Source organism: Fundulus heteroclitus, chromosome 13, assembly GCF_011125445.2.
Source record: "Fundulus heteroclitus isolate FHET01 chromosome 13, MU-UCD_Fhet_4.1, whole genome shotgun sequence".
In the NCBI taxonomy this organism is placed as follows: Eukaryota; Metazoa; Chordata; class Actinopteri; order Cyprinodontiformes; family Fundulidae; genus Fundulus; species Fundulus heteroclitus.
Window position 1 is genome coordinate 6,411,692 of NC_046373.1, and position 21,971 is coordinate 6,433,662.

Below are 21,971 nucleotides of genomic sequence, written 5' to 3' on the forward strand. Positions count from 1 at the left end.
ATCTTGTAACACACAATCAAATTATGTCGGTTGAGAATTTATGCTATAAAGACAAACTCAACTGAATTAAATGGAACTACAGTTCCCTTTTGCCTCAACATGCCCCAGAACAACCCAAGATGGTCAGGAGAATTTGCAAAAGTAAGAAAACAAATTGTATTTTTTTTTTCCAGTTCACCTGTAATGTGTTTACTGCTGTGTTGAAAAGTGCTAACACATTTTATTAAAATATTAAATGTCTTAATTTAAGACATTAAATTAGGTAGATCAGTAGAAGTAGAAGTTGTAATAAAGTAGAACTGCCATTTAATATTATACAGTCGAGAAAGGCATCAATTGTCCTGTATCATTGTGAATAACGAGATCAAATGGATGTTTGTGAAGTAATGATTAACTCTGTTCTGAATTGCTCTATAGATTGGAAGACAGCCCCGAAGGACCAGCAACCAATCTGCTGAAAATCTCCCCACAATAGCACTTGTTGTGCATGCAGCACCATTATTTAGCCTCATCCTTCACTTCATTGCCATGCAGGAACAAACTCAAAGCTTCACTTTGTCACCATGATAATTAAAGAGGATTTATAAATAACACCATGCATTATTTATAAAATCAGAGGTTACAGGATAATTTGCATGCAAATGTCTTCTTCTTTTGACTCATCTAAAATAAAAACAAAAAAATTGTATAAAATTGACCAATATCCACAATGGGTATGCAATTAAATTGTTTCACATTCAAACGGTAGGCATCTAATTAATCAATCTTCTATTATGAACATATTATACACATCATGGACCTTTGACTGCATAAATACACAAAGGCAGATTTTATGCTCTGGCAGACGTGATAAACAATGTGTTGGAGTTTAAGATGCGCCACACTGATCGCTCAAACACAATAATCAACGGCTAACTCACATACACAGAGGTGCCTCTGCTTTCTTGAAAAGCGACTTTTTACTGCACTCAATAGAGAAAAGTCAATTGGCTGTACATAGCACAACAATTAGGGGTTTTTCTAAACTAATCATTCATTTACTGCATCCTAGAAAATATGTTGCAGTTATTAGTTAAACCTGGTCAGAAACAGTCAGAAAAACGTTTTTGAAATGAAGTCTAGTATCACGTTTTTTTTTTTGTTAAAAAAATAAAGTAAAATAAAGATAAAAGAAAAAGGCAAACAAAAAGATAAGTATAAAAAGGTTAGATTTATACCAGCATTCTTCTGATTCTGATTGCCTGATCCTGACCTGTACTGCCTCTCGACCTCTGAGCCTGCCTGACCCCTGCCTCACCCCTGCCTCACCCCTGCCTGACCTGATTGCTTGTTCCGTCTTTCTGATCACTGCCTGACCTGAACTCATGCTACCTCTGCCTGCTTGTGTACCGAACCAGACCTGCTACCGGACCACCGAGCTTGCCTGACCCCATCTAGCCTGTAAGCCTGACCATGTACCGAACCTGGAACAGTGACGCAACCTTGTCCTGGATCTTCCTCTGGCGCTTCATTGGACTTCTGACCACCTGGCTCTGACCTCGGATCTCATCCCAGACATCAGCTTCCTGTTCATCCTTCTGGTCATCCTTCTTACTATCGTCCTCACGGTTCTGACCCGCCGCCTGGCTTCCAACCACCGAATATCAGCAGGGGTTCTTCCCTGGGACTTTCCACCGGCCCCAGACTGTACACTGAGAAGAGGTTAGTGACCATAACGTTTGTGAGTCATCACAGCAAGTTAAACATGGTTGCTAACCTGCTGTCTGTGTCTCCTGAGGTTCCTGCCGTAGACACGGACGCTGCTTGCTACATTTAAGTTTTAAATAAACTGTTACTAATAGTTAACTGCTTGTCTGATTGGAACACTGGGTCCTTCTATTCTGAGCCTAACATTTCTAGACCACTGAAACAAAGGAGACCGTTTTTGTGACAATTTATAGAGAAAGGTTGAAGCCCATTTAATAGGGTCCCCCCAAATCAATCAATCGATTAAAACCGTACTATGAAATAGAACAACCCTAAAACTGGAGTAGGAGCTCTGAGAAAACTGTGGACTCAAGCCCACTACATACTTCACGAGAAACGAGACATTTGTTCTCGCTCCCGCAGCGAATGACGTCATTTTGTTCTTACAGCCCCGTCTTTGAGGGTTTCCCTGCATGTTCTCGACACAACGTCTGGGCAGAATTTTTTCCTCAAGGGGTGTCCGACTACTGTACTTTGATTGGACATGATTAGATAGGCGTGTTTAGGTTGGAGAAGCGGAAATGTCACACGCATCTGTGGAAGTGTTCTCATGGAGAATGCAGCGGCCTTGAGCCTGAAAATTACAACAATCACACCTTACAGGTCCCCGACTCGCTCTCTGCTGTGCTGCAGCCCTCCCTCCGCAGCTCCTCCCCCACAGCAGAGCATATCATGCTGCTCCAATGTTTACCCTCGATTTTTTTGTTTTTGTTTTCTAAGCCAGTCCAAGCCTTTCTTTTTAGCTTTAATTTCATCATTAGTTTTCTTCTGTTTACCAGCCTCTATTTTCTGAGCAGCTGCCACTTTACATATTAGCAGTTCCTGTAAAACTTGTTGTTTCTCCGCACAGCTGCAGGCCCCCGGCAATCTTGAGCGACAGTATGTGCTGTGCGGGGGACGTTTACTCCCTGGTTCGTGTTGGTCAAAATTAATTACCTTTTAAAATTGATATATTGTTCACACCTAACTATAAGTCGCAAGATCAGCCAAATTATTTAAAGAAAAAGTGCAACTTATCGTCCAAAAAATATGGTAGTTATTTTTGTCGGGAGTGTATTTCTCCAAATGGCTGCAGGGCTACTAGGAGAAACAAGAGGAATTTGACTTATTTTTCTGTCTCATATTTTACTGTCAGGATATAGTGACAGTTTTAACAAATATGTAAATAATGAACATATTTACTAGTTACCTACAGAAGCTTTAATAAGCCAATATATCCTTTGTTTTTGCTAATTAACTAACAGATAAAACATGTTGTTCCAAAATGTCCTTCTAGCTTTCTACTAACATTGCCACTAAATGCTGCTGTTTTCTGCCTAGTAGCAAGGATAGACTAGCATACCAAATATGGTACATTTTAAAATGTATCAAATCAAACATAAGCGTATGTGTTACAACACAGAAAGCTTTGTGACACCCTTTCTGCTTGATGTGATGTTTGACAAAGGTTGCAATAGTAAGTGTTCAATAATATTTCAATAAACTAAAAACAATGTTTAGAAATAAGGAATATCAAACTAAAAATCCAATAAACTAAGGTATATGATGACACACTGGACATAATGTTGCTATAGAGTTGTAAGAAATGAAGTGCCCATCTTTACATTTTTTGCTATCCGTTTTTTTTTCCTATGCTAAGTAAATGTCAATTTCAAAACAATTTTCTGTTCTCTGGTGTCAATCTAATGGACAGAGAGAGAAAAAGAAAGAACTTTTTGCCCTCCTTAAGGGGGTATCCTGACATCATCCACAGTGACAGTGGAGATACGGTGCTGTTACAACGCACAGTAAAACGAGAGGATGCTTAGTTTAGTGTCATCAGCTTTACCACTCAGGGGAATGACCTAAGCCGGAACAGAGACTGTGACAGTAATGGCCTGGGTTTCTGGGAAAAAGTGTTACCAGGAAATAAACAAGATGCAAAGTTGGAAAAAGTTATGTTGATTTAAAATGAAATACTAAGACAGGAGATATGATTATATACATTTACATTTGTTCTTTTTAATGTAAAATTCAGAACTGATGGAAGAAAGTGGCAGAGAAGTCCTTCTAATCTTGGTAAAGTTTATCAGTGAGTGGAGAGTGGGCAGATCCTAACACTATTTGACTTTTACAAAACTACTAGAGAAAGATTTTGATAACTTTTTAACGATATTATATATATATATATATATATATATATATATATATATATATATATATATAGATAGATAGATAGATAGATAGATAGATAGATAGATAGATAGATAGATAGATAGATAGATAGATAGATAGATAGATATTTATATTTATATACATAACAAATGGGAAATCAGGGGTAAGTTATATTATGGTGAGGGTAAAGGTGAAAACATAGCCCACATTTCCACTTAGGCCTGAATCTTGTGTGATGCAGATTTAATGCAGACTACAAGGGTTATCCAGGACTCTCGCTGAACATTCACATTGCAAGCCAGATATTTGTGACTGTACTTGACTGTAAGTGCAGCGACAAAACAACTACTATTTTAAAGGTGGTGTCAAGCACACAGCTTATAAACACATACAACTATGGGTTCAATTACAAGCAGAAACAGAAAAAACAGTCAGGACAATCTGCCACAAAGGTAATGTGTCCCTCAGGACTAGAGTGACACAGTTAATTTGCAGACACAAAATTAAAAATGGTGCATTCTTTCTGGACTTGGATGTTGGATTTTCTGAGTTCCAAATCAGAAAACAACGCTGGTCCTGAACCCTATGTGCACTAGGATCTCCCATGTTGAGAGTTCAGACTCAAAATGGCTGGAGCATGTTTAAAAAGGTAGTTAAGGAGCAAACTGCTTATTTCCAACATGATCCCTCACTGTTTAAATGCATAGAATAGAGAAAATAACATTTTATCTGTTTATATTAACTCCATGTTACCTAGCCACCAAACACAATATTAGGAAATCCCAAAGTTCTTACAACATACAAGTTATCTGCTTTTAGCCCTTGTGTGGCATTCCATTTGCCTAAGAAAATGAAAATAGGAGTTGGGGATGGAGTAAACCTGGGTAAAAAAGCTTTACAGGTGAAACAGTCGGCGCTCTTTGGATTCCTAATTATAAGCAAAAAACAAAAAGCTAGTATTCCAACATGGCTGTAACATAGACCTAAACACAGTAGATAAAACATGAAAGAATTTCAGGGGGGAATTTTTTTTTCTCAAAAAAATAGCAAAGGGGGAAAATGTCTTTAAATGTATTGATTTTCTTTAAATAATATCTCAGGTGCATTGGAACTATCTAGTCCTCCACCCTCTGCACGTAAAAATTTGCTTCATGCTCCAAATTGCCCTTTACACCAGGTTTGTGATGGGAAAATAATCAAGCAACAAAAAAGATTGCAACTTTTACCGTGAAGTACATTCTGCCACTATTTGTTGTAAGAAACAAAACCTCTTAGTGAAACGTTTCATTGTTATTTCCTTTCTTACTTTCTTAGGATTGAAACTGTTTTCATGGTCCATTTACCAAAAGATAATTAAGGTGTTCCACTATTTTATTTCACACATTTTAATTAGGGCTTTGCCACTCATTAGTTTTTGCGATATGAGAACGCCTGCACACTCACCCAGTCATTCTACTTAACCTTTCCATCTTACCGCAACAAGATTCATCTCTGAATGTGTCTGGGAGCAGACATTGTGCAGACTATTCATCAAGCAGAAGCATAATCCACTGCCTTAAGACACAGCCAAACAGTTCTTACCAGAAACAGTGTTGGGGGGGGGGGGGGTGTTGGTCCTGCTCATTTGGTTCACTTCTCACCACTCTACTCCATCTGCACTTTTATGCAGAATTTGAAGAAAGCTTTCTCCAAAAGCTCTCTCTGAAAATGTGTTTTTAGAGAAAAACATCCAATTATGCATTCTTCCATTGCTAGGTGGGTGTTGCATTTTCATCACTCCCATTCTTCAGCCCGTAGGAACATTGTGGACCAGCTTTTTTAGAAAGGGTCTCGCTCAGATCGCTGGTGCTAAAATTTGCCTTGCTGATTCACAGAGGTGAACAGTATGTGTACTGCTACTTTTCAGTTTCTTCCAGATATATATTTTAACAAAAAATATATATGAATCATATATCCAGCAAAAACAGAGAAAAATTCCACTCCCCCTCAAGAACCTTTTAGAAATGGTATGTCTGAAAACAGGTATAAGAAAGCAGAGTGAGCAAGAGTTTGTATAGAGTTGATTTTCGAATCAAGAATGAATCAGCCTTCCCACACACAAGGATACAAACAAGAACAGGCTTTTTTCTGTCTGTTTTCTACTGTATACAACAATGATATGGGCTATACAGTGCTTTGCAAAGGCATGGATATCTCAAGAACCTGTTTTGCATTTTGTCATGTTACAAGCATGACCTTCAGTTTACCTCACTGGGATTTTATGACAAAGACTGAGGTGAAAGAGCGTTGTGAAAATGCTTTTTAGAACCACCTTATGATGCTTTTACAGCGTCAGGTCTTTTGGAGTAGGCGTCCTCTAGTTTAGCACATTAAAACTGCAATTTTGGCCCAATTCCTCTTTGCAAAGTTGTCCAAGTTCAACCAGATTGGATGGAAACAATACGGGAAACTTCATTATTATTTTTTTAGGTCTGGACTTTCATTTTGTCATGTCAACATATGAATATGCTCTGTTGTTTATTCATATGGATGAACTTGTGGATGAACTTGTGGATGAACTTGTGCCCAGGTTTCTAGTCTTCTGCAGCCGCTTCATCCGGGATTGTTCTGTTTTCTTACCATCAACTCTGACTAGCATTCCCAAAATGTGATGCACAGCCATGTTTCGCTGTGGGGGCATTCAGAGCGACATGCGGACGCTAACGTTCTGTCATACAGATCTTGTGCATGTGGGCCAAAGAGTTCGGTTGTGATCTCATCTGTCCAGAGCGCCTCTTTCCACATATTTGCTGTGTCCGCTACATGCCTCGTGTAAAACTGCAGACCTCTCATGTTCTCATGTCTCTCTTTAACCGTAGCTTTTTTTTCCCCTTGTTGCAGTTCTATAAAAGCTAAACCTGTCTCTAACAAATTCTGCAGCTCCTACAGAGTTGCAATGAGCCTTTTAAGTTGCCTTTGAGATTTGTATTCGTTAAATGTTTTTTCCAGCCATATATAAATGGTAAATGGCTTCTACTTGTATAGCGCTTTATCAAGTTCAATGATGCCAAAGCGCTTTACATTACGTTCGGTCATTCATCCATTCATTCACACGCCGATGGTGGTGAGCTACATTTTGTAGCCACAGCTGCCCTGGGGCAGACTGACTGCAAAAAGGGAACTAAACATAAGTAAATTTTTCTTTAAATGACAGTATTTGTCCTTGATTTGAGCAGCTAAATAAGATGATCTGCCAATGGAATGATTATTTTGACCCCTAAAAAACATAATTGGATATACTGCACTTGAAATAAGAGGATGGAGATGAGTTGTTCCTATTTTTAGTGCAAAATTCCATTATTCCATTAGCAGATAATCTTATTTACCTGCTCAAATCAAGAACAAATACACTCGTTTTAAGAAAATTGTATTTACATTTAGTTCTCTTTTGGCTGTGAAGCGAGGCTGCCATACATCGTCACCAGCAGACCCTCTGGCGCAACGACGGAGACAGTTTGTAGGTTTGGACCAGCAGCATGCTACAGGAAGAACATCCTTGCTCCATATGTCCCTTTCCTTTCACTGCTTCATTATACACTACTATATGTTGGCTTGTCATGTGAAAAAGCATTTAAATATGTTGAAGTTTGAGATGTACACATCTTTGCGTGACACATATGTTGACGTTCATGTGAGCAACAACACCAGACGCGAAAAGCCCAGTGAGTTGGAGCTTCATCGGGTCGGCCTTGTTTTTCACAGGCTTTTTCAACTTCTTCCATAAGACCTTCAATAGTGACTCAAAATAGTCATCAGTGGAAAAAAAAACTATCATCAGTCACGATCCTTGCCGCCGCTTGTTTCTACATGTTTTTCAGCTTGTTTTGCTGTCAGGTTTAATCCAAGGTGACACAAAATGACATAAAAAAAAAAATAGATAAAACTCGTGTTGTTCACGACGCCTCTTGTGTTAAAGATAAGTGGGCTTAGTTTGCGGCTGATTTTCCTGGCAACGACGGTAAACACCTGCACCGCAGTGATGATGAAAAATGTATGCAAGCATCCCACACGCTGCAAAACAGCGGCAAGTGAGGGCAGGGCAGGAGATCTGCTGGAGGTGGCGGGTCACCGCGGGCCAGTCGGACTACCGAGCTTCATCTCAGCCACACAAACACAACAGGTGCAAAAAAAAATCACCTTTTTTAAAAAAAAAAGCCAAATGCTTTATTACAATTGATCCCATGTCAGCTCACGTTTCACCGGCTCCCTCTGATTGGCTAAAATCGTCTTTGGTGGTTATGTGACAGCTTCTCTTACATGTCAGGCTGCCTCTGCTTTTCTTCACAGCTTTAAGAGTCCAGATGATGTTTTCTGTTCTTTGTCTACTTAACAGTTCTTGCCTTTCCTTCCTTCTCCTCTTCCTTGTCTGATTTACAAAAAAAAAAAAAAAAACATAAAGATAAAAAATAGGTAATAAAAGGATGGAGCATCAGCATTCTCTAGAGGCCAATAGAGGGAATAACATATTCTTGAAACGCATTCATCTTTCCTCCCTGTCTGATCATCTTCCTTTCAGCGTCTGCTCAGTGCGAGATAGAATCATATTTATTGCAGAATTCTGCCGTCTGCAGACAGTTCTATTTTGAGCTAGGTACACTCTCCCATTTTTTTTTTTTTTAAAGGGCTGACTTGTGTCATGTGAACACACAAACCAAAAGGAAATAACCTGTCTTGTGGCTCACGAGGCAGTTACAGGTAACTTTACTCAGACACACCCTAACTGAACTTAGTAATTAGACCTAGCAGAATATTTGCTCATGGGCTTCCTAGGTCTGCTTTACCCATAAATCTACAAAATAAATGTTCAGTCACATGTGTCAGTTTTCACATGAGACATTATATGTTCTGCATTTTAGGGAATCAGCATGCTCGATAGATCCTTGCAATTCAACCTGGCGTACATGTTGCATTCATGACAAGCCCAGTAAGTGGGTGTGTCAGCATGTCACCGGGATACTAAGAGGAAGACAAAGCAAACAAGCTCTCTGTGACTATGAAAGAAAACCTCAGCCGAGACTAACCCTCCCTCCGGAGGAATGCTTGGGATTCTGTTCGATTGAAGAATCGAGAAGCTTTATTATCGTTATGTGTTACCATAATTAATTTTTTTTTTTTTGGTGAGGCAGACGTGGCTTAGACACCAGTTATTGTTTGAATTTCTCTGATAACGTTGAATGTGCTCGGCCGCAAAAAGAGGGCTTGCTTTGGGGAGCCTGAATGTGATGTTATGAGGGACTCGGGATATGCTCCACCATATATGAGTTGACATCATAGGGCCTATAAAATTTGCCATAGAGCTCACCTTTACTAATAAATCCCTCTGCATTTTTTGCGTGTGTTTTGAACTATCTCGATGTTTATCGGATTTCCTCACTGAGCAGATCAAGTTCTGCTCTGTGCGCATGTAGCAGCATGTAAAAGTATTCACACATACCAAAGTTTTTCATGTTGTGTCACCTGGATTTTACATAACAGAACGACACGAAGAAGTGCATGATCGTGAAGGAGAACAACATGTGGTTTTATTTATTTATTATTACAAATGGAAATCTTAAAAGTATGGCATGCATTTGTATTCAATATTCAGTGCTTTTTAGAATCACCTTTCACTGCATTTTTAGCTGCAAATCTTACGGAGAACGTCTCTTCCAGCCTGGCACGTCTACAGTAGACCCATCCCTTACAGAGGTAAATTTGATTGGATGGACAACATCCATCCATCCATCCATCCATCCATCCATCCATCCACTGTCTATACATGCTCCTACATGCAGGGTTGCTGGGAGCTGATGCTTATCTCAGTAAATGAGGGAGAGGCAGTGTACACCCTGAGCAGGTGACCGGTCCACCCCAGGGCCACACAGAGAGACACAAGACAAACAAACATTAACATCCACTCTCATACTTAAGGGCAATTTAGAGAGACCCATTAACCCAACAGTCATGTTTTTGGATTGTGGGAGGAAGCCGGAGTAGCAAGACAGAACAAAGCACACATGGCGAGAACGTGCACACTACCTGCAGAAAGACCACAGGGCCAGGATTCAAACTCAGGATGTTCTTGATCCAAAGCAACAAAATGCTACCTACTGCGCCTGGAAAACATCCTTGAACAGCAATTTTTAACAGTTGCCGCACATTCTCAATTGGATTTAGATTATCACTTTAACTGGGCCATTCTGACACGACTTTGATCTGAACCGTTCCTGTCGAGCACTGGCTGCACGTAATGGATTGTTTTAGTGCTGGAAATGTAACACTCTGCTCCAGTCCCAAATCCTCTGCAGCCTCTACCATCTTTAATTGCAGTCGTGTCATATATTTAGCTCCATCTTCCTCTGAACTTTCAGCTGCACTCTTGTTCTTGCTGAAGACAAACATCCCCACAGCATGACTGTGCCACAATTTAGCACTGTGAGGAGGATGTTTGTTTTGTTTTTTTTTTACCATGATTTGCTGTGTTAGTCTTCCACAACACACTATAAAAGCGTTCAGTTGTTGTCTCCTCTGACCAGAGCACCTTCTCTTGCATTTTTGCAACAGCTCCAACATGACAACACAAAGAACTTCCTATGGATCCTTTCATGTTGACTTTCTTCTTGCCACACGATGAAAGCTACATTTGTGCAGTGCAGGGCTGACAGATGATCCCACCTGAGCAGTGCATCTTTTCGACTTCTCCATAGTAAACTATGGACAATTTTGGCTGCTTCGTTTGTTCACGAATGTCCTCTGACCCCATAATTCCACATCCTCCACTTATGTATGTGTCCCTTCCGTTCCAGACCGCCTGCATGAGTCTGTGAGGAGCAAAGCCTACTACATCCGCAGTTACTCCGTCTGTCTCCGCTCCGAAGTTCCTCGGAGCCCGAGGAGAGCATGTGTGATCATCATCATTACAAGCAAAATGCAAATATATCTGGACAGGATTGCCACATTTCAAATTAAATGTTTAAATGACAAATCTTTTTCCCTGTTTGGTGCAAAAACAGTGGTTTGCATCCAATAGTTAGATAAAACAGTTAATTCTATTGTGATTATTTAAAAAATTATGCACTGTATTTAATTTGTGGTTCTCTATTTATATATCTCTATTTACACTATTTAACTTTAACAAACCGGAGATAGCCTGATGGCCCGGAAGGGAACAGTAAATTTGATGATTTAGGTGACTTCTAAATGAAACTGGATGATTTTATTTTGGGGCATGGGAATTATCCTGATTTATAGTTGTGAAAAAGTTGTGAAAAACTGAAAAACCTCAAAAAGTCTCCTTGGCTTTCTATTTATTTGCTACTTTGTATTGGTTTGAAACATAAAATGCTAATAAAACCCATTTGGTTTTGCATTTATGTTTTAAGACAATGTGAAAAATATGGGGTGCAGTTGTATGCTAGCCCATGTACGCTCGCTAATCTGCTTCTAAGTGTAAGTAAATTGACACGACACAATTTGAATTCTGAAGAGGAAAAACACAACTCGAACACAGAATTCATTTTACATATTATTCAAATGAATGTAAATCTCTTTACTCCATGAAGCGACATCGCAAAACTGCGTCTCTTTGTTTCTCTTTCTTTTCTGTGAAACAATTTCTCTCATCTTCCTTCAAAACACTTTGCAGGTGTTTGCCCGCCCAACCTTCAAACATTGCAAGTACCAGTGGTTTTCAAGTGTCTTGGTGAGACGCCCCACCCACCCTGAACTGATCCAACAGGTCCACACCTAGATGTTCATCCAGTTAGACCAAACTATTTCCTGTGGTGGCAGGAGCCGACACATGACACTTCCTCAGCAGCCAGACAGGATTTCTGTATTTTTCAACCTTATACTTCTTGTCTTGGGTAAGGCTCTCTATTTTTGCTATGTTTAATATAAAAATCTGAAGATATTACATTCAACTTAGATCAGTTGCTGAGCCTCTGTGTAGTTTTGATACTCGGAAGGCGACAAGATTTAAGAAGTGATAAGAAAAGTGAAGAATAGACAATAACAGAACAAGAGATTTGAGCTCTGCCTGTTTTCTGTTGTACGGTTAGAGAAAAGCATGCCAAGAGGTAAGATCAGTGGCAACAATTATAAAAGAGAAATACATATATATTTTAAAGAAAACTAATACAGACTTGTTTGTTCTCTACTTAAGACAAAATCCGATTTCAAAGTATAAATGGAAGACAAGGAGAAGAAAAAGAAAGCTCGAAATCAAAACATCAACCCTCTTCCAGAGCTAATAGGTTTGAATATGCATATTTTTTTGTGTTTTTTTTATACTCTTAAAAAGGAGTATAAAAAGGAGACGCAGCTAGCTTAACTTGCAGACCAAGTTCTAGTCAATTAATTACTTCTGATGAGGTGCTCATTTATGTGCATTGTATAACTCAGTAGTACTTTGGTTACTCCCATGCAGCATGAGAATGTTAAAGATGGATCTGTCTAGCATTCTATAAGAGTTGCACTGTGGTCATATGTGAAATGCTGTGGGCATCAAAGGCATTGCACAGTGTGAGAAGATATGAGGCCAGCTGCTGCTGGCAAGGAAGGTGAACCTGTTTTGGGAAACAATTAATTTGTTCCTAACAAAGAACAAAAAAACAAACCTTTGTTTGAGATATCACTTGAATTTTATAGAAATTTACAAGAGATTTGTGGAGAAATAGCAATACCCAATACATTTTCTTGAAAATAGTTTAGAGATTAGCCCATGTAATTGCCTGGTGACTGGAAACTGATTATTTTCAGCTGAAATGGGACTGAGCAGCTGGTTGGAGATGTAAAAATATGTTTGATCAGTGATCAAGTATGGGGTGTCTATATATATATATATATATATATATATATATATATATATATATATATATATATATATATATATATATATATATATATATATATATATAAATTGTTGTTGTTTTTTCACTCTGCTCTGAAAGGCAAGTGAACAATTTTTGTTAGTGTTTGTTCTTGTAATACTATGTTGTGCCACTAGAGGCACTGAAGTAAAAGACCTTCGCTGTCCGCTGTATTCTTCAAAAAATGGTCAGTGGACTGGTTTCCAACAATGAATGTCCCATTTTCTAAATTCGATTTTTGAAAAGCAGAATAAGATACAGTGAAGGGACAAAAACTGTGAATTTGTTGACCATGCTTTGTTGTTATCATATCAAGTTTATATATGTATTTGCAATTAACAACAGTAATGATCAAGGATACCTGTAGGACAAATGACAACATCATGACTGCTCTTCCTTGGGACCAAGACAATGAATTACCTTGAAACTTGCTGTCAGTCAATGCTTATCATAACTTGTCACAATAAATTAGGCATGGGTGTGTATAAATTATAAGGCAACAATTCAAATATGAATTCTGATGAATGAATGTGTATTTATTATTTTATTTATTTATATTTCAGTTACAACTGCGAAATAGACTCACTGGGAAAATTACACACTTCTAAACCTGAAACAAAAAATAAAAACCTAATGCTGCGCTCTGTATTGGGAACCCTGGGAACTCTCATATGAATGGATCAAAAACCAGGAAGAAAGGGCAAGGACAAGGGCTGCGGTCTTAACCGGAATAGTTCTGCACTGTAGCTCTAGGTGTGAAAGGAGAAAAACATGACTAAGACATTGTTGATAGGGAGGACCGATTGTTTATAGGGAAAGATATTTCCATCAAGGGTCACAAATGAGAGTTATTTTTGCTTAATTTTACCTATTAAGTCTGCTCATACCCGTACATGAGCAGACTCATGCCAATTTTAATCACGCTTTAAAAGTAGGTCAGAAACAGTCACCTTCTTTTTTCTAATTTCCTCCAAGGACCAGAGTTTAATGTTTCTAAAACAAGTCCCAATATTTACTTTTGGTTGTATATTTGGTTGTATATATATTTTTACTTTTGGTTGTATATCACTTTAAACATGCAAGGTGTCACTTAAATGTCTATCAAACGTAGCCGACTCTCTCAGAACAATATTTCGCTGCATAGACATGCTTAACCCCAATGACCACCAGGTTGCAGTAACTACACTCTGCTGTGGAAGCTGTTAGTGAGTGGTCAGGACTCAGGATTCCCAAAACAGAGCGCATCATTTTGTATTTTACCATGGCAAAAGAGCAGCAGCCTGCAAACATGAAAGCTAGTAAGAGAAGCGGACCAGAAATAGAACAATATACAACATCATATACCTGTCCTGTGGAAGTAAAAAGTGAAGTTTCACAGCCACAAGACCGTTGGGTAAATGGCCATGAAAGGCATCAGGTAATTGTATTTAGCTAATACTTTGGTCAAAGCTTATGACACTATGCTGCATTAATCAAAAACACAGAATAAACAGTAAGTGTGAATTTAAAGAGCTTATCAACCACAATGATACATCTTTTTTTATTTTAGCTTCACTGAGGTAAGTAGAAATTAAAGGTATACTATGCAACCGGGGTTGATTTTCCAGCGAGGCTCCCCCCAGAGGGCGAAAGTAAAAGTGCACTGTCATAAAGATGCTCAGCTGTTCTGGTTTCTCCTTCAAGCCAGGCGCGGTTGTTTTGAGCTTAGCAGACAGGCGAACGCAACGAAAAGTGGAAAAAACGGCAGTACAAACAATGACTAACACAGTGAAGGTATGAACATCAAGCTTCCCGCAATGCTATCTTGGCGAGGCGGCGGCCGCCGCGGCCGCCTCGCCAAGCCGCGGCCGCCGCCACCGCCTCGCCAGTTTTATTATTATTATTATTATTATTATTATTATTATTATTATTATTATTATTATTATTTTATTTTTATTTTATTTTTTTTATGTTGCCGAGATGATACCGCCACCGCCTCGCCAAGCGGCGGCCGCGGCCGCCGCGGTGGCGTCTCGCCAACATAAAAAAAAATAAATAATAATAATAATAATAATAATAAAACTCGATATGCTTGCATGTTTATTTGACGTTAACACGCGGTTCTTTGTTGTTGCTTTCGCGTGTGCATATAGTGAATGGCAGGGCAAAAACACACGGAGTTCTCGCCGTAAAGCGAGACTTCTGTGGGTGCGGGCCGTGAGCTCTTGCAATTGCAAGTGCCGTATTTCCTCCACAGACCCCCAGTGCGGCCGAGAAAACCTTTGTTCGACCTGAAATGACTCATTTAATCATCCAAAACGGTATGGAACACATTAATTAACTGAAAAATGTTGCATAGTATGCCTTTAAGACAGATAAAGCTACAAGATGTAAGAATCTACTAAAAGGGGAGCAGTATTCAGGACCAATCAGCAGTTTATCAAGGCTGTGAGAGAGAGCAAGACTTTCAGGAAGATAACAGGAAGGCTGCATGCAGTGCTGCCAACATTGTCACTTTTGTCTGTACATTTAACACGGCTCTCCTAGAAACAACACAAGAAAAAGCAACAACTTTTTCTGAAGTCGTTGGAAACGTTTGGGGTCCCTGATGGGAAAGCATGTTGCTGTCTCACTCTTCTAAACCCCAAACGTCCCCGCCTTCTAGAAATATTGAAGTTAACATAAGGATCTGCATACTTTAGGGGGCACGCACATAGACAGCTTTTTATCAATGCTAGCCATGGTCTCTTCCCAAATCCGTAACTCCAGATGCTCAAGACATTTTAAAGTATCGACTCCATAAATATTTTGGTATCGAAACAAAGTAAATCCAAGTTTTTATATAGACACGGCAAAGTCCATATAGGCAGGTGGGGTTGAAACTTTGCCTCTGAAAATGTCAGTTATTCTGTGGCTGAGCTCCATCAGTGACAAGTGCATGTAAATGCATTAAGCCTGTCCAGCACAAAATGTCATGCTTGATGATTCCCAAAAAGCATCGTTCGGCAGGTGAAATTGCTCAGCTTCTGAGTCCCAGAGGGACAGAGCAAGGCACATTCTGAGATTAATGCTCCTGTCTGGATCATCCATTTATGAGGAAAGGTAAAGTGTGGGTAGCGTCGGCAGGGACTATACGTGTCTGCCTTTAAATAGTCTGTGTTTTGATCCTGGTGGCATTTGTGGGGTTCAGTCTTTTTATGCCGTGTAATTTAATAGTCAGAAATACTGGATGAGAAAGTAAGTGGAATCTGATTTGACAGCTCAATATGTCTAAAGTGATGCCGAAACGTTGACAGAAAGCATTTTTTAGGCTTCAAATGCGAGGGATTAGACGAGACGGCGTTGAAATGGAACGGTGGGCAGTGAAGCTGTTACCCCCCACCCCACCCCACCCCCCGTCACACTGCCAGCGTTTATCAGAATGAGACGTAAATGTAAAAGAGGGGGACTTTTTTTCTGTTATTGAAAAGTCTGACAATTTTAAAGGCACAGGCAATTTCGAAGGGCTACTGTTGTATAACAAAGCCAAGTATATACATAAATGCTCTCTGAATTACTTATGGGATTGCTGTGTTATCTTTTTTTTTAACCAAAAAAAAAATCCTCTTTCTCAGTCACTGCTCCCATGTCCATACGCACACATGAAAAGTGTTCATACGCTGAAGAAGTCGGACGTCACTGGAAACATGGGATCACCCTGGCGACAGCGGCTTCCTGTTCAGCAACATTTTTCAAATGCAGCTCAAACAATTAAAGCAACAGAGTCAGTGGTATTTGTTTATCCTTTCAACAAAGGGAGGCTCTGATGATGATTCACCTGCTGAAGTGTAATGAGTCAGCTTCAGAAAACGCCACTCAGACTGAATGTAGACCATCTTTTTTGACTGGGAACGAATTAGTGAAAGTGATACCTGGCAGTTCTACCGAGCTCGTTAACATTCCAGAGCTGCATTTTATTTAGGAAGGAAAAAGGACATTCCATTGCCAAAGCAGACTACGGCGGCTTTATTGTTGCAACTGCAAATTAAACGTCTTAAATGCAAATAGTGAATAACGGACTGTGAAATGTGCTTCAGTACGTACAGTGTCTTGAAAAAAAATTTGATGTTTTTCTCCCGCATTTTTTATAATTTTTTTTTTTATTTTATCACAGTAAAGGGGGTTCAATAAAATGGTTGCAAAATAAGTAATAAATATAAGAAACCACATATCGTCTTCCTTTTCTTTCACAGTTATCAACAAGGACAGCATTAGGGATAGAAACAGTCCACAGCTCATTCTGTTAACGGGACAACTATTAATTGTCTCCTAAGACCACAAATCTGGTCCTAAATAAGCAGATGCAAGAAGAAAGCCAAGCCACTTAGTGTGGAAGTAGTTGCTGTGGTTAGATGAGACCAAATTGGAACTTTGTCAAAATACCTCTAAAATCGGTGGTGTGGTGAGCTCAACCATATTCTCTATCATTCACAAATTAAGAGATAATTTGGAAATCAAAGGTATTACATAAAAAAGATAACATAAAGAGCTCTTGTATTGTGTGTTTAAATTGATTGTTTTCTCTTTATTAAACTGCATGTTTTGACTGATTGTTTTTCTTTCTACAAAAGATCAAGCATTCATGTATTAAATGAGTGAAATGATGATTATTTTAGTGCAGTCCAAGTGTCTGGCAGGCTAAGGAGAAAATAGGTTTGTGGAAAGAGGAAGTAGCGTTTGGAAGGAGACTGCAGCTGCTGGCTACAGGAAATCTGCCGAGAAGAAAATAAGAAGTGGAACCAGACTGTTTGGTTCAATGACCTGCTGCCTGGGGTCGGAGAAAGAGGAGCGAAAACTTTTGACTCGGCCAGAGAGCTGCGTAGGGTGAAAAGTTTATGAGGTGATAAGGGACTGGGTGCAAGTGTTCGGTGGTGAGAGGGGGGATTGATGTTTGCAACCTCCCAACCGTTCTCTCAGCACATAAAAGAAGGGTGATTTGGGTACTCGTGGCTCAGATTCTCACCTCAGAAGACATGCAGCACAGAGCAGAAAAGAAGAAGACCCAAGACGGAAGGACGATCGTTGAGCCAAAGGAAGAACACGGTGCTCCTGTCTCTGAGAACTGCCGAGACTGAGTCAGATTATCTATTTTTTGTGTTTTTTTTTTTCACAATTCGGGGCCAACGATCTGCAAATCCTGTCAAGAAGAACTGCTGTGGTTTTGACCTGGTTGATGAGAAGATCCTAGATGTCCAGAAGATGCGAGTTGCACCCATGAGATGTCAGCTCTGCAGTTAGACCAACCTCTCAAGCCAAGGAGACGCACCTCAGGCACGGACATCAAGGCAGAGACTCAAGGCGTGAGTCTTTGTGAATGGGGCATCAACGGGACATCGGGGTTGACATCAAGAGAAGGCACGTTGTTCGGCTAAACAACTCCTTATCCAGCAATCAAAGTCACTTTGGGATTTCATCTGGGGTTCGGGTCAGTCTGCTCCTCCAAATTTAAAATCCTCTCCTGAACATATTAGTAAGCAGCCTTAGATAAGAGATAGGACGTTGATTAAATATTCATTTGTAATCTATTAAATTGCTTAATGCTTTTTCTAATCCCCTGCTAAAGCGTACTAATTAAAGAAGCATATACAATTTTGTTCGAAGTTGTGGACATTCAATTATTGAGTCAACATTTTTCAGAGTACTTCTATGATTGTAAAATAGTCATGGTGCATGGTTCTAGAAATATTTTGGAGGTCTTAAAAGGTTGCCTGTAGCCCAAACTTTAAAACAACACCCATAGGGACTTTTGAGTCTTTAAAAAATACTGATCGTGTAACAAGTGCTGATTTATAGGAGTAGGAGCCACCGTTAACTAGGGCGGTGGATGGGGTGCAGGTGGCCTCGGGCTATTAGGTTGCCTGACCTGTCCACTGCAGAAGGGTGTGGCCCTAGGACGAAGGTGGTTAGCCGGTCAGTCGTATCCTACTCATCTAGCTGAAAAGGTCTCACAGGAATTCTAAACAGGGTAATACTTGTTAGATTCAGAGGTCTTTAGAACCCCAGCTAGTCTGAGCTTTAACCCAAAATAGGAAGGATGTGGGGTTTTAGTTCAAAGCCATGGGCTTTTTCACGCTTTTTTTGTACAATGCTGGGTCTACCCCTCCATCCATTTTCAATACCCTCCTACCACTGCAGGGTTGCGTGGGGATGGCTGCCTATCTCCAGTAGGTGAGAGACAGAGCACACCCTGGACAGGTCTCCATTCCACCACAAAGCTCTTTTTGTTGCGTAAAACTAACACAGCCGTTGCCACTGAACACAACATCCCAACAGTAAGACGTGGTGGTGGCATCATCCTGCTGTGGCCATTGTTGTTGTTTTTTTTTAGTAAAGTCAAGGATGCTGATTGGACAGAGTTGATAGGAAGAAGGTGTGTAATTAATAAATGGTGATTCAGATTTTCCTTTGTAAAGCTATTTTAAAACCACACATGCTTCTCCATTAACTTTGCAGCTAACCACTATCTTGTGTTGAACTTTATTGTAAACTTCTCGTAAAGCTGTGAAACCCTTCCTAGGCACTTAGTACAGAATGTTTTACTTTGCTCCTGACCTTCCAGATGAGCATATTGCAAACCACAATGATTCCACTTAAATTAACTGTATAATTGTTTTTGTTAAACTGAACAAGAAATGATTAAAGGGCAGGGGGTAGATGGAAAGGGCAGAGGTGCTGCAGTCAGATCAAATTAGGTGCCAGCCTCCTCCTCTTCCACATGCTGATGTGCCCTTGGGCAACGAATTTGCTCATTTGGGTTTGAAAATTGCATCAGGTTGGTACAAAATGTCTGGTGGCAGACAACTTTCTTTTTTGGGAACAAAAATGTAGGTACAAAGTGGTGAAGGTACAAAATAACCAGCCCCCTAATCTATTCAACTGGCATGGTCTTGATATAGATGAATCTGTGGTATTACTGTATCAAACGTGGTATGTGTTGATATAAATGAGTGTGCCTACTGATATAATCACTGATGGGAATGTCTTCCTCTGGTTTAGCAGATTATCGTCCTTGTTTGTAGAGTTTTGATCAAAATTATCTGGAAAAATTGTGAATGTTTGCCCTTGATTTCTCAACCTTCCTTTTTTTGATGAACTTTTTTTTCCCCCCTCCCTCAGGCTGAAATCAACAGGATATTTGATCCGCTAGTCTCCTGCCAACCTCCAGCGTCTCTCCTCGCCTTATTCCATCCAGTCACCCACCGATAAGTGGGCAATCATGAACTGGTCTGGTCTGGAGGCGCTCCTCAGCGGAGTTAACAAATACTCCACGGCGTTCGGCCGGGTCTGGCTCTCCATGGTGTTTGTCTTCCGGGTCATGGTGTTCGTGGTGGCGGCTCAGCGGGTGTGGGGGGACGATAGCAAAGACTTTGACTGCAACACGCGCCAGCCAGGCTGCAGCAACGTCTGTTACGACCACATCTTCCCCATCTCCCACATCCGCCTGTGGGCCCTGCAGCTCATCTTCGTCACCTGCCCGTCGCTCATGGTCGTCGGTCATGTCAAGTTCAGGGAGAGTAAGGACATGAAGTACACCACCTCTCACAACGGGAAACACCTGTATGCTCACCCCGGAAAGAAGCGTGGGGGGCTGTGGTGGACCTACCTGGTAAGAAAGACAGATTTGAAAGAATCTGTTATCCTTGATGTGGTTTTCACATTAACTAAATTTGGGATTTGGGAATTCAGGATATATATTCGCAATTGTTCTTGTACTAAATGTGACATTTATCCATAGATTTTTCTTTTCCTGCAGTCTTACACCAATTTCTCTCATTTTACAGTGCAGTCTCATCTTCAAGGCAGGATTTGATGCCGGCTTCCTCTATGTCCTGTATTACATCTACGAGGGGTATGACCTGCCCCGTGTGTACAAGTGCGACATGGAGCCTTGCCCCAACCAGGTGGACTGCTACATCTCCAGGCCCACGGAGAAAAAGATCTTCACGCTCTTCATGGTGGTTTCCTCCGCTGTCTGCATCCTCATGTGTATCTGCGAGATGGTCTACCTGATCTTCAAACGTATTAAAAAGTTAATGCTAAAGAAGAGGGAGGCGGACAGGAAAATGTTCGTTGAGAGTCACGAGATGGCGCCCCTCGCCCAGCCAAGGTCGATGTACAGATCCAAAAGTTCCATGAGAGTGGATCCTACAGCATCAGTTCAGAACCTCAGCAACGACAAAGCAGAAGAAAAGACTTCTAAGCTGTAACGATGTCCAGTTTACCCAAGATGTTGTTGGAAAGCTATAAATGGACTATTCAGGGTGTTTTTTATGAAACGCCATAGAGACTTTAAGCGATCCTTGAATGTGGATTTTTTTTTTAAAATATCATAACATTAACTGACATTCAGAAGGAACGCAACATGCACTCATTCACTCCTTAACAAAGGTGTGAAGGGGGAAAAAACTTTTTCACTTGGATATATGTGTTTGAAAAGAGTCTTATGTGAGAATGTGCGAAACTGTGTTCTGGTTGAGCTATCTGGTATATGTGTAAATAACCAAGACCGCAACAAATAAATGAAAAAAAAATGAAGCCATTTACATGGTCATACACTCTAACCACTAATAAAAATAAATTAATAATAATGTCCAAAATAATAAATAAATGAATAATGCAGAGCACTTTGTCTAATACGCCGTAGCATAGATGACTCAGGGTTGGGTTATTGTGAGGTATACAGGCTTATCACACTCTTTAAAGGTTTTTGTTTGTTTGTTTGTTTGTTTGTTTTTTGATAGAGCTGGAATGTTGTAGCTTTATTAAATGCTGTTATTACTGCTTTAATAATAAAAAAAGAAAATAGATTTTAAAAAGGGGGGAGGGAGAAGAAGTGTTGAAGATATTTAACTTTGTTTTGTATTTATTGTTGAAACCAATAAAGTTGTAATTTCCCAACAATATAACATTGCTGCACAGTTCCTTCTGTGTGAAAAGTTCGTATTCCTGTTATATGGAGATTAAGAAAGTCCTGGAAGTAAATCCTCCTGTATTTAACGCGAGGTGACGTGGTGAGTGACTCATTAACCAAGTACCGGGTTGATGACATATCGGGAGGGGCTTTTTGTCTTTTCATTCCATTGTTCCTTCGTCAACATTTTTCGTCCTCCCTGCCGACCAATCAGAAGCTGAGCTCACAGGCAGGAAGGGCGGGACAACACCAGA

The 21,971-nt window shown here is 40.0% G+C and overlaps 1 protein-coding gene across 2 annotated transcripts; it reads left to right on the forward strand.

Moving 5' to 3' along the window:
• The first annotated feature begins 11,692 nt into the window (after positions 1-11,692).
• cx30.9 (connexin 30.9) lies at positions 11,693-21,709 on the forward strand. Of its 2 annotated transcripts, none has more exons than XM_012850667.3 (3): positions 11,693-11,783; positions 19,923-20,412; positions 20,588-21,709. In XM_012850667.3, exons 2-3 carry the CDS (start codon positions 20,023-20,025, stop codon positions 21,011-21,013), a joined length of 816 nt encoding a protein of 271 aa, XP_012706121.2. In that variant the 5' UTR covers positions 11,693-11,783; positions 19,923-20,022; the 3' UTR covers positions 21,014-21,709. The 2 variants fall into 2 exon arrangements, with proteins under 2 accessions (XP_012706121.2, XP_036000845.1); XM_036144952.1 differs by lacking the exon at positions 11,693-11,783 and adding an exon at positions 17,721-18,231.
• The last annotated feature ends 262 nt before the right edge of the window (positions 21,710-21,971 follow it).

Coding starts and splice junctions, on each gene's coding strand:
- cx30.9 (XM_012850667.3), top strand. CDS start 20,023: ATGAACTGGTCTGGTCTGGAGGCGCTCCTCAGCGGAGTTAACAAATAC. Junction 20,413..20,587: donor GGCTGTGGTGGACCTACCTG/GTAAGAAAGACA, acceptor CTCATTTTACAG/TGCAGTCTCATCTTCAAGGC.